At 37.3% G+C, this 14,773-nt stretch overlaps 1 protein-coding gene across 2 annotated transcripts in view; it reads left to right on the forward strand.

Moving 5' to 3' along the window:
• Positions 1 to 13,996, forward strand: part of LOC113068070 (nuclear pore complex protein Nup214-like) — a 50,002-nt gene extending 36,006 nt beyond the window's left edge. For both annotated transcript variants that reach the window (XM_026240648.1, XM_026240649.1), the window contains exons 30-36: positions 3,654 to 3,724; positions 6,268 to 6,427; positions 6,737 to 6,889; positions 7,546 to 7,717; positions 11,776 to 11,930; positions 13,668 to 13,701; positions 13,779 to 13,996. In XM_026240648.1, the coding sequence (XP_026096433.1) occupies positions 3,654 to 3,724; positions 6,268 to 6,427; positions 6,737 to 6,889; positions 7,546 to 7,717; positions 11,776 to 11,930; positions 13,668 to 13,701; positions 13,779 to 13,815 (782 nt within the window). In that variant the 3' untranslated portion in view covers positions 13,816 to 13,996. The remainder of the gene's footprint in view (positions 1 to 3,653; positions 3,725 to 6,267; positions 6,428 to 6,736; positions 6,890 to 7,545; positions 7,718 to 11,775; positions 11,931 to 13,667; positions 13,702 to 13,778) is intronic.
• Positions 13,997 to 14,773: the final 777 nt, after the last annotated feature.

A 14,773-nucleotide genomic window follows, 5' to 3' on the forward strand; every position in this document is an offset into this window, starting at 1 on the left:
CGATTTACACAAAAATTCGTTCTGCTCGTGTTTCATGAATGAGACCCAATGTGAGGCCCACAGCACATCCACTGGGCTGTGTATTTAATTTACAAATAACCATTGTCGAATAGCTGTTATTGTTATGATTTGCTGTGCTTTGAAATCAGTAAGAATTTGGACAACAAATACATTTATCCATTTGGCATCCATTTTTATCCATAGCCTCTTACATTTTCATTCAAGTTACTCATTATGTCAGTTAATGCTTTCTGTGGGAATTGAACCCATGACCTTGCTAGTGCCATGCTCTACTGTTTGTGCTACAGGAATGCATCAGTTGTTAACCTGATGATGCCTTGATGCTGTATGTAAACTATGCAAGGAATCACAGGCAATGAAATAAGAACCACAGCTTATGAATTGCTAAAAAAAGCAAAATAAAAGAGCTCCTGGCTCAAGTATTTGAAACGCACCACTGTTCATTTACACATGAGCAACTCATGATCCAGTGTTTTCAGTATCTCAGAACGGTTTAAACTTTACAGTAAATTCTGCTCCATGTGAACTCATATCTGGGTCACTTATAGTGTGCATTTGAAGACCCGTTATGTGCCAACATCTTCCCTAATTTGTAATTAAAATCAATTATATTGTCAACAAAGTTCTTAGCCGTGTCGAATCCAGTTCTGAGGGGGCTGAACTTATAATAACTAAAACTATCTCCTGTAGTGGGCAGAGCTAATGCGCAAATGGCAGTTTTATTGGCTGGCGCTGATCTAGTACCGTCCCTGTTTTGATTTCAGCAAATCAGTTTGACCAACCCCAATACCAATAACGTGATATTTAGCACCTAAAATGCGAATTTTACCAAGGCAACCATGCTAAAAAAACATATATTTTAACCACGGGAAGCAATTTGTTATCGGAATATTAATCGGAATATTATTATTCATGCGATGAAAATCACATTTGATTTTTTTTTTGCACAGCCCTATCTATTACTTTTTTTTTTTTTTTTACAGAAATCCTCAATGACCAAAAATATCTTAAGCATTACCATGAGTGTTAAGTTCAGTTAAAATTACAAATATGCATTCATTAGGCCTAAAAGTTAACTTTTACATAAAGGCATTGTGCTAGAAATATTACTATTATTTAGTAAAATGTATGTGATACTGCCACTACTGTTGAAAAAATTTATAAAACTTTATTTTTTAAAGAAATAAATCAAAATATTTCTTCCATGTTTTAATTTTAATAGCAAATCCCCTTTATTTACCAAAAATAAAATGATTACATTTCATAAATTAATAGACAAATTAAATTTGGGTGAAACTTGTTTACTGTTTTTCATAATTATATAACTTGTAGTAAAACTTTAAACACAATTGTAAATAAGTATAAAGAATGGCATTGGTTTTATTTTTAGTGCTAAAAAGTCTTTTTTTTTTAATTAGCATATTTTTGTGTTTTGCTTTGGTACCGAAATTGGTACAGAGAACCGTGGATTTACACTGGTATCGGTACCGAATACTGAAATTTTGGTACCGTGACAACACTAGTACATATGGGCATCAGACGCTCCAAACAGCTTGTTCTGACAGAGGAACCGTTCACTTCAGATCGCTGAGTTCAGAATTTCGGTATCAATGGTTTTATTTTTCATTTGCATTCTGCTGTTTAGTGATTCTGAATAAACCGTATAGTAGTTTATATGCAGTCCTTTGGCATCTCGCTTTGGTATTGTTTGGTATGGCACGTTGACTTGTGCTCATGTTAAAAGTACAGTATAATTGAGCTTTACATACTTTTAAATTGTGTAGAATATCTGCCGTGACATTTTTGCAAAGTATCCTAAACAAAGGTTTTGGTGAATAAAGTTTGGGCTTGCAGTATTGATTGGGAGAAGAGGGGTTCTTGCAGTAAAAAAGGAAGAACCACTGCTTTAGGTAAATTCAGGCACAGTTCTATGGGGGTACTTGGAATTTAACATCATTATTATTATAATTTTAATTAAAATATAAATGAGTGCAATGTAAAGATACATCCCAACAAGCTTTATTATATATTTATTTTATATTTCTTTAATTGTTTATTTATTCTTCACTTGGAAGATCTCTGTGAGTTTCTCATTTAAAAAGTAGATGCCCACACAAAAAAGTGTGGTGCATTAAACGTGTTGACATCTAGTGTGTGTGTGTGTGTGTGTGTGTGTGTGTGTGTGTTTACAGGAGTAGTTGGGTGTTGTTCATGAGCGTGTTAGGGCCGTGGATGTGATTGTCCAGCACTGGAATGTGCAGCAGTCTCAGGCGTGTCCTTGGGCCAGGATTTCTCCCATTCCTATGAATTCTCAGAGATCCTGAGACATCCACATTATAAGCAGCTGGGTCTCTGACCTCTGATCCCTGAGCGTCAGTGACACTGTAGGATGCCCGGTTCACACCTGTTTATGTGCTGCTTTTTTAAGGTCAAACTAAACTAAAGAATGTGCTGATTGAAATGATGCAAATGTATCTGTCTGGTTGACCTTAGTCTGGATATTATGTTCTGATTTTCTGGATAATCAGTAACATTTGAGATGAACTGTACATTACTGAATCAGTCAGACAGATAGAGCAGCACAAATAGTGTTGAAATCAAGCGGCAACCTTCCGGTCTCTAGTGAAACCAACACAGAAGTGACTAAAGCTGCAATTCATCGATTGACCTCTAGAGGCTGCCTCCAAGTCCCATAGATTCCCCATGTTTAAATGGGCAACTTTACAGCAGAATTTCTTTTTTTACAGCCTGATAAGAAAAGTGGTTTTGATCTATATAGCTAATTTTACCCTTCATCACAACTGTTGGGGGGGTGTATTTTTTTTATAACTCATTCGTTTAAATTATATCAAGCCTTAAAGTTCTGCATAATTAAGGGTGTGGCCAATTGAGTGACAGGTGGATTGTCGCCGCCGTCAAGCTATGTGGGCGTGCTTTCAGCAACCAATTCCTGCCTCTTTGGCCATTTTCGAATATCTGGGATATCTGGGAGTGACGTGTGGTGACGCGATGCCAAAATGGCAAAGGCTTGCTCCGCCTACTTTGAGCTTCAAAACGCTTTTCTGAAACCATTTGTTTGTGGATCATAAGATACATATGCAGTGTTTATCATTTCATATGTGATTTAGCAGTTTCATAGATGATTGAACATTAATTGATATTTGAGACTGATCCTGCAGTGTAAATGCACATTGTTGTGATGTTTTGCTTAATCAGTGACATTTGAGATCAGCTGCTATTTATTTTTTCATTTGTGCATTACCGAATCAGTCAGTCAGATAGAGGAGCATGTTGAAAGCCAATGCTTCAGTCAGACAATCAAGTCTCAAAATCCAAGTAAATAGGATTGTCAAATGCATGCATGTCACTCGATCCACAAATACGCATCATCCTTCTTGAATGATGCACTATTACCAAAAAAACCTGTAAGGGCAATTTACTGTACATTTTGCTTAATTCTGCATTTCTTTGAAAGGTATGTGGTTGTGGAAAGTAAGATGCATTTGCAACTTTGATCAAGTTCATCGATAATTGTGCATGCATTTAATACTTTTGAGCAAGATTTCATCCAGTGCTAAAGAATAAGCACACAGTTTCATGTTTGATCTCTTAATGATTTTTTTTTTTTTCAGTGTTTAGCAGCAACCCCTCCACCTCATCAGTGTTTGGACAGCAGGCCAGTGGAGCCGGCGCGTTTGGCCAGGTACAGTCCTTATAAACACATCTTCATCTGCTAAAGCAAGCGGTTTACTCAGCTGGACGTGTGTGTTTGAGCCTCAGTCAGTGATGGCATTTCATCAGCATGCGGTGGAGGCTGGAGCTGCGACGTATCAGATAAAAGTTTCAGAGTTTCTCTCTGCCGCAGGCTTCAGAAACAAGACGAGCTGTCAGTCTGCTGAAGGACTGCTTTGAGTCACCAGAATTACAAATTGCCTCTATATTTCAATTTTTTAGAATCAAATTTCAGGTTTTCACTCTTGGTTTGCCTTTATCGCCAGCCAGCGAGACCTGAAAACCTGTTCACATGCACCAGACTGGTTTTGATATGGTCTAAAAATCCATTAACTGAATCAATATTATATTTAATAATTTAACACATTCTGAATTAGATTAAACTGTTCTTTCACCCAGTAGTTGATTTCTTTTAATTGCAGGTTTTTTTAGTTAAAAGTGTGAATCTCAAGTGTATGTGCAGGGCTTGAATTTCGTTGCGGGAATGCGGGGATTGCGCATAATTTAAACCATTCCCGCAAGGTTAGCTTTTATAGTGCGAGAAATTCCCGCACAAATATATTTGCTTCCTCTCAGAGCAAATGATTAAAAAAAAATTCACAGATGCGAGAAAAAATATGTCAAATTGTCTAGTCAAATTGTCTTTTATTTTCGAATTTAATTCCTCAATCAGCGCTGGACCGGCATTTTCTGTCTCAGCGCTGAGCTCATAGACAGTAAACGGCGGAGCCCTGGCTGCTGTAGACAGACCATGTTTCACGCTGTCAATGCAGCGGTCTGCGTTGCGCTGATCTTATTCACACTATCAAGTGTAGGTGCAGCATTCTAACATTTTGAGTCAAAATGAGCTGTTTGTGAAGAAATTATCCGCTTCCAAATTGTCGTTGTAATAACGAAACTGAAACATTAAAAAACATTTTGCTCTTTATGGTGTGCGAGTGATAGAGCGCGGCAGCAACGAACCAACTGATCAGCTTACAGCGTCACAACATTGAATGCTCGGCCGAACAGCTGATCATAGCTGTACAGGGCGCCTTTATTATTTTTCATCTCCATAAATATATCTATAAATATATCTAGTAATAAAGTTAACGCAAGGGCTAGAAATCAATTAATATTTTGCTGATCCTTCTTGTCGTCGTGGAGAGCGCAGTTGGTTGCATGGCAACGACAGACGCCAAAGAGAGTGCAAGCGCTTGTGGAAATGAGACTGCGGCGCGCGCGCCCGAGCTTTCCACTTGTTTGAGCATGTGACTGCGCGTTTCCCTTTGTTTTCTATTCATTATGCGCGGCATATTTCCCGCGCGCACAAACACGGCCACAGACAATGAATTGTTTGGTTAGCGTAGTAGTTTAAATATGGACCGTTGGCTGAAGCGAAAGACAAGTTCGGATGATGCAGATCACGATCCAAAGAAAAAAAGTGTCCGACAACGAAAGGCCGACAAGCAGCCAAACCGAAGATCCACAAAGAAATCATACAGAGGTGAAGCAGTCAAAGGATAAATTTCAAACGAACTGGCTAAAAATTTACCCTTGGCTAGAAATTAACGAATATATTATATATTCCAATATTTATTATTATATATATGCCAAACAGTCTTCAGAGAATTTCAGTCTCTATGGTGTTGAGAAATTAAACAATCTGCTGAAACACTTCTTGTCCAATGTGAAAATGCAGGAAGCTCATCAGGAGTTCACAAACCTGAAGCAAGTCATGGTCTCCTGTGATTCATATTCTTCATTGTCCTTTCAGCAGTTTGCAGAGACTGTGTTAAGTGAACATAGTCAGGTTTTCACTGAAATGGAGAAACTCATTCAGACAGCCATGGTCATACCAGTAGCGAGTGTGTCGTGTGAACGTGGATTCAGCACACAAAACAGGATCAAAACTAAATTCAGAAATTCACTGAATAATACAAGTCTCACAAATCTAATGATCATTTCAGAGCTTGGACCTTCCCTTGAGCAGTTTGACTTCAACAGAGCCATCATCAAATGGAAAGAAATGAAGATGAGGAGACAGATGAGAAACTTAGAATAAGTCACATGAAAAAAAGAAATGGAAAAAAATGTATGAAAGACATAAATACTTATAGTTTAAACTGAGTTCTTAATATCAATTTACGATATCAATATCAAAAGTAAAAAAAAAAAAGCAAAGAATTGAACTGAACTGAAACACATGAACTGAAATAGACATTAATATATAGCATAGGCCTAGTTTAAACAGAGGTCTTAATGTCAATTTGAAGAGCATGATGTATTTTGTATAAAGTTTTTTTTTTTTTTTTTTTTGTTAACTGATTTGAGAACTGGAAATGCACAATTCATGCATACAAATCTGTAGATATTAATAAATGAACATGATTAAATTAGATCGATGCATCAAAAGTTATTCTCCCCCCCATAATCTTTAGATCCCCCCCATGTGACCCATGTAAGGGGGGAATTCCCCCCCAGTTTAAAAAACGAAATTCAGGCCCTGATGTGTGATGTGATTCTTGCGATCAGGCTCAGTCTGGCGGAGGTCTGTTCGGGTCGAACACTGGAAACACTTCATCAGGAACAGGGTTTTTCAGTGGTCTTGGAGGAAAACCCAGTGAAGATGCTGCCAACAAAAACCCGTTTGGAATGCCAGCCGCAAGTGGATTCGGCCAACCCATCAATACAGGTGCACACACGGATATTTACTCTTACCAGGGCTGTTGTATTAACCTGAAACCATTAAAAAAAATCCTATTCATTTTAACTTGTACTGAAACCGCTAAAACTGAAAAAAAAAAAATATATACACATTAAAAAAATGGATTAAAAATGAAAATTACGAAGACTTAAATGAAGGGAAAATCTAGTAATAAAAAAAATTTAAAATGTGAATAAAATTGATTCTAGTATCTAATTGATGGCCCTGTATTTTGTGCACCAGAGAGAGTCTCATATGCATTAGTGCTGAGGTTCTTGTGTGGATTGTTTCCGTTAGGTCCATCTAACCTGTTTGGGAACAGCGGAGCGAAGGGCTTTAGTTTTGGCAGCAATTCGTTTGGTGAACAGAAACCCAGCGGCTCATTCAGTTCCGGCGCGGGGTCCGTAGCCACACAGGGCTTCGGATCGTTCTCTACACCCACCAAACCAGGTCAGTCACTAACACACAAATGAGGAAGTGGACATTGTAATGCCAAGGACTATCATTTTTGTTTTTATTATTTTGAATATTTAATATTTATAATTGTAACATTTAATGTTGTTTTATTTTGTCATTTTGTTTTTTTGTTGTTCTTTTATTATTTAATTTTTTTTATAATTATTATTTTTGTTGGTTTTCTCATTTATTTGTTTTCATTTAATTCTGATTATTATTATTATTATTTTTTATTATATCATTATAATAATAGTTATATTAACACAATAGGATTAATAAAGCTAAATAACTTTTATTTAGTTTTATTAATTTTTTTGTTATTTAGTTATTTTTTGTTTGTTTTATTTTCTGTTATTGCTGTTATTTGTATTTTATTATTTTTATTGTTTTTGTTTATTGTTTTTGTAAATTATTTAGTCACAGTTGTCCTTTACATTCAGTGTGAATATTTTCTGAAACCAAACAAGCATTTACTTTAATGTCGGTGATCCAGGAAATGTAATTCAATGACATGACTCACTGAATTATTCAGATGTCTGTAATTTCAGAGCGCTCAGTGAGCGACTCTTTCCTGAACAGTGGCGGTGTGTTTCCTGTTGTCCTGTCTGAGTTGATGCTGATGTGTGTGCTTTTGCTCTGGTGTTCTGCAGCTGGTTTTGGAAGTGCGCCAGCCTTCGGCAGTCCTCCAAGTTTCGGCGGATCTCCAGCATTCGGTGGGTCAGCGGGCTTTGGCTCCGCCCCTTCCTTCAGCAGTCCGCTGGGCTCCTCCTCAGGGAAGGTGTTCGGTGAGGGAACCACAGCCGCCAACGTCGGCGGATTCGGGTGAGTCTCTACTACAATACAGTGATTTTAATGTGAATTTGTGTAAAATCAACACATTTTCACCATGTTTTCATGAGTGAAGTGATGTATAAATTAGTGAAAATTTTATCTGATCAAGGCTTCTGAATATAGGAATACCACGATATGTTTTGGAGCATGTCAGTTCTGCTGAAGTGGAGAAACAAACTCACCACCTTTAAAGGGGTCATCGGATGCACTTTCACAAGTTGTTTGAACTGAAATGTGTGTTGGAAGTGTGTACACAACCACCCTATAATGATAAAAATCCAGCCAGTGTTTTTCTTTTTTTTTTAAATCAAATCCCTTTTCTCAAATCAGGCCGATCTCAGATGACTGTGTGATGTCACAAAAACAGGCCCCTCCCACGATAGTTTGATTGACAGTAGCGTTTTCAGCACAGACTGTACTGGCGTCTTACCTTAGAACCGGCCTGGGTGAGCTGTCATTTGTCCGCTATTGTTTCAACGCTGGACCCAGATGTAGACAATAATGACTCCTAAGCGATTGAGGTGATTTTTTTTGTTTATTGGATGTTATAATGAATATAGCAGTCTTCATTTACTCCCGACATCTGAGCCACAGAAGACACAGTGGATTACATTCGTAATCCCCCAGACTACCTTAATGCGTCTATGTTCACGCGAATCATTTGTGGTCCAGCTTCACCTACAGAAGTGAGTGTAAGGTTTTCTAATAAATCTTGGCAAATCCACTTTCCTAATAATGTTCTTATTAACAGGTTTCATGTTGAATGCTGCTTAAGTTTACCGACAGAGAGCGGCTTGGAAGAGAGGGGCGGGGTCTGCAGAGCTCATTTGCATTTAAAGCGACATGCAATAAAACGGTTTGCTGTAGACAGAGCTGTTTTTTACAGGGTAAACTACTACCACTACCATTGAGAAATTTTAAACAAACTATATTAACAGACTTTTCATTAAGACCCTAAAGAATCATATCAACTTGTAGAAAATGGGCATCCGATGAACACTGTAAAGATATAATCTACATATTTTAATGTTTTCTGGGTGATTTGGGTGTTTTCGTTCCACTAATTTGAAAGAAGACATGTTCCGAAAGTAAAATAGACCAGATTTACCCAGTGGATGTAAACACACTGGATGAAAGCGTGACAGTGCAGTGAAGCTGTAGCTTGCTTTGCTTTGTGATGAATGGGATCAGAGCTGTGTTTTATTGTTCATGTTAGACAGCAGAATAGATGGATGTGCATGTATTTTGTGTCTCGAGTTGATCAGATGAAGTTGTTGAGCGGTTTGTCGTGACATCTGTGTGCAGACGCTCAGAATGAGGAAATTAAATGCTGGATTATTGTCATTTTCATCTCCAGCAGTGGCTCACATGAGCGTGTTTGTCAGAAGTGATGCAGGATGTAGGTTCTGCAGAGATTATGTGTGTGTGTGTGTGTTGGAGATTACAGGCTGTGAGATCAGAAGTCTCCCGTCACAGACCAGCACAGGCTGCTGTATGTTCAGCTTCTCAACACCATTATTAACATGTGATTGCATGGAGATAAAGTGAAACATATACATGATTATATTTCTGCTGGATATATGTGGTCTCTTGACAGACTATTGTTAGGGCATCTTATGTAAGATGCACACAAATTGACAATTTTCACAATATTGACACTCGGTTCACTAAAGGATAACAAGGTCCCTGCAGATCCTTAAAATCTCTTAAAGTCAGTTTGATCTAAATTTGTGACCCTGGACCACAAAACCAAAACACTACAACAAAACAATTTAGAAAATCTGGAATCTGAGGGTGCAAAAAAAATCAAAATGCTTTGAAAATCGCTTTTAATGTTGTCCAAAGAATTCTTTGCAATGTATATTACTAATCAAAAATTAAGTTTTGAAATATCGACAGTAGAAAATTTACACTATATTCATGGAACATCTTTATTTAATATCCTTATGATTTTTTTGCATTGAAGGTACCATCTGTAATGTTTGGCAAAAAAAAAATCAAGTCATACTCCACATTCCATACCAGATGGGGGCAGTATGCCTCAATAAAGTGAATTGGTCTACTCTAGAGTAACAAACGAGAAACGGCATAGTCTCTATGCTCCGCCCCTACTTTCACAACAACACTACAGCCATAGCCGAAGCCTAATTAAGCGAAATACTAACAGCATCTAACTTACCAGTCCAAAAGAAATGTTGCAAGTTTGGAGTCGAACCTCATTTCTTTCAGGTCCATCAGTTGTCTCCAACGATTAAAAGCAGTGCCGATGTTTACTCTGGTTCGGCTCCTTTTCTTATCGGATGTGATTTGTGATTCCGAGCATGGTTGTTTCCCTGTAGCGGGTGGTGGTCTCTTGCCAAGGGCTTGACACATCCTTTCTCTCTCTTCCCTGAACTGAAATGAAGTAGTGTGCTGTACTTTCCACACGATTGACATCAGGTTCAAGTACACGCCCACAAGCCATGCGAGTTATTCGTGTATTGCAGGTTGGCTGTTGGTTATGTTGCCCGCATACTGCCTCCCATGGCCGAAACTGATATTACGACACCTGTCGGGCCGGGGCTAGTAATGCTAATGCTAATTAAGGTTGATATCTCTGCAGCACTATAACTTGACATTTTTTTAATGACATCATCGCCCTTATTTCTTCTCATTCTTTTGATGCGTGTAGGTCATGTTAAAGATATTTTTCTCAATTTTTGCATATGGCACCTTTAAAGAAATTATCATTTTGACCCATACAATGATTTGTTTGGCTATTGCTAAAAATATACCCCAGAGACCTGAGACTGGTTTTGTGGCCCAGGGCCCCATTTAAGATCATCAAATGTCCTTAATATATTAAGCGGTATAACAAAAGTCTTACTGATCATTTGGGTGGCGATTTATCGTAATATGATAAACTTCTAAAGGTGATAATTTCATTAAATATTTCAAACCTATTTTACAGTTAAATGTTATTTAGTATTTAGGAATCTAAAAGTATTTAGGAATCTTCCAACCCTTCACTCTGAATCTTTCCATCATTTAGTGAGTTTTAGACACACTGACAGATAATTACTTTGGCAAATGAAGACACAAGATATCTGGTTTCTCTACAGTGAAAGTTAGAAGTGGAGAAAATGCATTTTTTAGTGTTCTGAAACTAGACGAGACCCTGTGAGTCCAGTGGAATAATTGATGGATATTGATCATCAGTCGTGAGCAGAATGAAATGAGCATAACACACCAACACAGCTCTCAAATAAAAACAGCTCGTCTGTGATGGAAAAAATGCAGCAAATGACGAAAAAAAAAAACACTGATCATGAGCAACAGAACAGATGTAAGCTTGCAAAAGAAGTTGAACAGATCATGATACAAGACACATCGAGTTGCTTGCTAAAAGAAAGAGGAAATAACAGGTTTAAGGGATAGTTCACCCAAAAATACAAATTCTGTCATTAATTACTCACCCTCATGTTGTTCCAAACCCATAAGACCTTGGAACTCAAATTAAGATATTGTTGATTAAATCCAAAAGCTTTCTTACCCTGAATAGACGGCAACACAACTGACATCTTCAAGGCCCAGAAACATACTAAGGACATCATTAAAATATTCCATGTGACATCAGTGGTTTAATCCTAATTTTATTAAGCTACGAGAATACTTCTTGTGTGCAAAGAAATAAAAAATTATAAAGTTTTTTTTTCAACATTTTATTTAACAATTTATTTTCTTCCTTGCCAGTCTTTCCTTATCTGTAATTAATAATAAGAGTTTTCATTTTTGGGTGAACTAACCCTTTAATTTTGAAAAGACTATAGCTATATTTAGACATACAGGGTCTCCTGCTAATAAAAGCATCTAGTAGATGAGTAAATTGGGGTCGTGTTATGATGGATGAGGTCAGAGGTGTGGGTTATTTTAGTGATATTTGCTGTGATCTAATCCTGTGTGTGTTGCACCTGTGCCGCACCACATAACTCACCCAAATAAACCCACTGCCATCTGTGTCACATGTTCATGCTCTGATGCGATGCATGCTTGTGATTTGTGTGTTTCAGGTTTGCGTCTCCTCAGAGTGCGCCATCCTTCGGCTCTCTGGCGGGTTCGAGCACAGCGCCGTCATTCGGCAGTCTGGTGCAACAGCAACAGCAGCAGCAGCCACCAGGCTTCGGCGCTCAGAGCGGTGCTTTCTCTGGCTTCGGCTCGTCTGGAGGTGAGTTCACAGCTTCCAAACACTGCTGTTATTGTGCTTCCTCTTGTAGCAACAGCAGGACCAGCATTAGAGCATGCATTTAGCATTTTATCTGAAAATCCCATTACCACAATACACAAAAGACTGAGAATTTAAAAATGAATTCGGTGATTTGAATCAAAATCTGAATTCAGATTTCATTATGTCAGATAATACTCATAACGAACAAATAAACTCATTATTTAAATTCACCCCAAAATGAAAATTGTCATTACTCATTCACCCAAACGTCATTCCAAACCCGTTAGACCTACGTTCATCTTCGGAACAGAAATGAAGAAATTTTTTTATGAAATCTGAGAGCTCCCTAGGCCAGAACACTCCATAGGCCAGAACACAACCGCAGTGTTCCCAGGTCCAAAACCGTAGCAACGACATTGGTAAAATAGTCCATGTGACATCAGGGGTTCAACTGTAATTTTACGAAGCTACGAGAATACTTTTTATGCGCAAAGGAAAGAATACAAACATAATTTATTCACCAATTCTTCTCACCTAGTCACCATCTTCAGCCATTTTGTAGAGTACCCCAGAATGTAATCTGCATAATTAGTGTTATTTATAATCTTCATGTGCTGATTGCGTTGAAAGCACACGCATTCGTTATGGTAGATGAAATGGTGGATGAAGGTGACTCGGTGAGAAGAATTGTTAAATAAATTTTGTTTTCTTTGCGGACAAAGTATTCTCATAGCTTCGCAAAATTTAAGTTGAGCTAGACTGCTTTACTGATATCTTTACTATGTTTTCTGGAATTTGCGCAAGCACATGTGCACTATAAGGCACATATCTAGTCGTTTGTGCGGAGAATGGAAGCTGAAGCGCGTTTCAGAACATCAGTGGAAAGAAATTATATATGTCGTCATTTTTGCTCATAAAGGTAAGAATAATACATTTTCGGAACTGTAAACTGTTTTTAGTTGTGTGCACTTACAATATCAAGAAAACATTGTGCTATTGTAAAATAAAGACAACAAATAGAATGTGCTTGCCGTCCCTGTTTTGAACAGGAGCGCTTCACAAAAATTAACCGCAACTCTGCAAATCTTTTCCTTACAGACATGATAAATATATGTCTAGAGAAAGCTTTAAATCACTACAAAACGAAAAAATGCTTTTGTAAAAATTTTACTTCAATATTTTATTTCAGCTGGTAAGACAATGTTTCAAATTTTAGTTTGAAGTTTTCTGCTTTTGTTTAAATAAATATGATTTTATAGAAATATGAAGATATTTCTATTCAGCTTTATTTTTAGTTATTGTAGTACTTCAACCTAAACCTAATTTTATTTATCTTTTTAAGTTGTGTGTCAGTGGTTCTAATTTTAGTGTGTAACTTTGTGCTTTTGTTTTTAAATTTTTTAAATTTAATTCATTATTTATTTATTTTTAAGCAACTTTAGTACTTTAACCTGAACTTAAAAATTGTATTCAGCTTTATTTAGTGATTTAATTCTCATTTTAATTTGAGTTCACAATAACAGCCTTGGTTTTGAGTTTTATGAAGTTCAGTCACAGCTCTGTTTCCCATGAGCTCTTATCTCTGCTGTGATATATACAGACTTGAGTGCTGCTCACAGAGTGTCACACATTACCTAGTTACAGTGATAAACCCACTCTAGAGCTCTTTATTGCTTCACTTTCACCCGTCATTACTGATGAAGTCTGACTCTCCCATTGTGTCTTGTTTGTCTGTAGGTTTTGGAGGTTTTGGAAACACCAGCACCAACCAGTAAGTGTTGTGTTGTGTCATTCACACACATCCATCAGTGCTCTGCTCACACATTCACATCTGATGATGTGTTCCAGGCCGTCGTCTCAGACGTTCAGCAGTTGGAGGAGTTGATCGGCGGATGCTGATGTAATCTGATCTGGTCTGCAGTTTTATAGTGTGTGTGCGCAAGATTGAATGTGCCGTGAACGCTCGTGTTCTTACCGTGTGCTAATGTCCTCCTGTTTCGTGTTCAGTGCAGTTTCTCCTGTTTTAACTGCACAATGAAAAATAAACACATGCGATGTTGACCATACGCCCAGTTTCTGTCCTTTAATGTCACACTTTAAATCACATTTAAAATTTAGATTACAGTTTTATTATAAACTAATACATTTAATGAGATGCATGTTTGTCAGTCATACATCAAAGAAACATTTATCAACTGTTTGCATTTATTTCATTTTAACTGAAATAATCAGATTTTCTGAATGCATTTAGTCTACTTGCTCAGAATCAGAGATAAATATTTTAATTGGAGAAACAAATTGGATTTATTGATGATATGTACATAAAACTGGTTGTGTATGTAAAACACACTCAGTTTATTAGAACAGTTTCATGTGTGTCACTGACTGACAAACATATATCAAGTTACAAGTTTATTAGTTTGTTAAAACCATGAAATCCAAATGCATGGACATTTTGTATGCCATTCAAATTCATGAAGCTTCAATTTAGGCCTTAATATTAACTGTTCAATCTTAAAATATGATTCATTCCTGACCTGATAAATACCTTGTGTGTTTGTCAGTCACTAAAGAGCTTATCACAGTAGTGTCTCTTCACATGCCTGTGAAAGTACATCCAGATTGAGATTCTCCTAGAAGAGAGTCTGAACTCTACAGACACACTTCATCTGTCGTTTATGACTGACTTTGCTTTTATTCAAGAAGCACAAAGCTGCAGGTTGTTTGTGATATTTGACTGAGAACAGGTGGATCCTGCAGCAGATTCACTTAAGATGATGATGATGGTGATAAAGCACCTCAGTAATCCTGCCCTTGTTTTCCATCACATCTGTAAATCTGAT

The sequence above is a fragment of the Carassius auratus genome, linkage group LG30F (genome assembly GCF_003368295.1).
Source record: "Carassius auratus strain Wakin linkage group LG30F, ASM336829v1, whole genome shotgun sequence".
In the NCBI taxonomy this organism is placed as follows: Eukaryota; Metazoa; Chordata; class Actinopteri; order Cypriniformes; family Cyprinidae; genus Carassius; species Carassius auratus.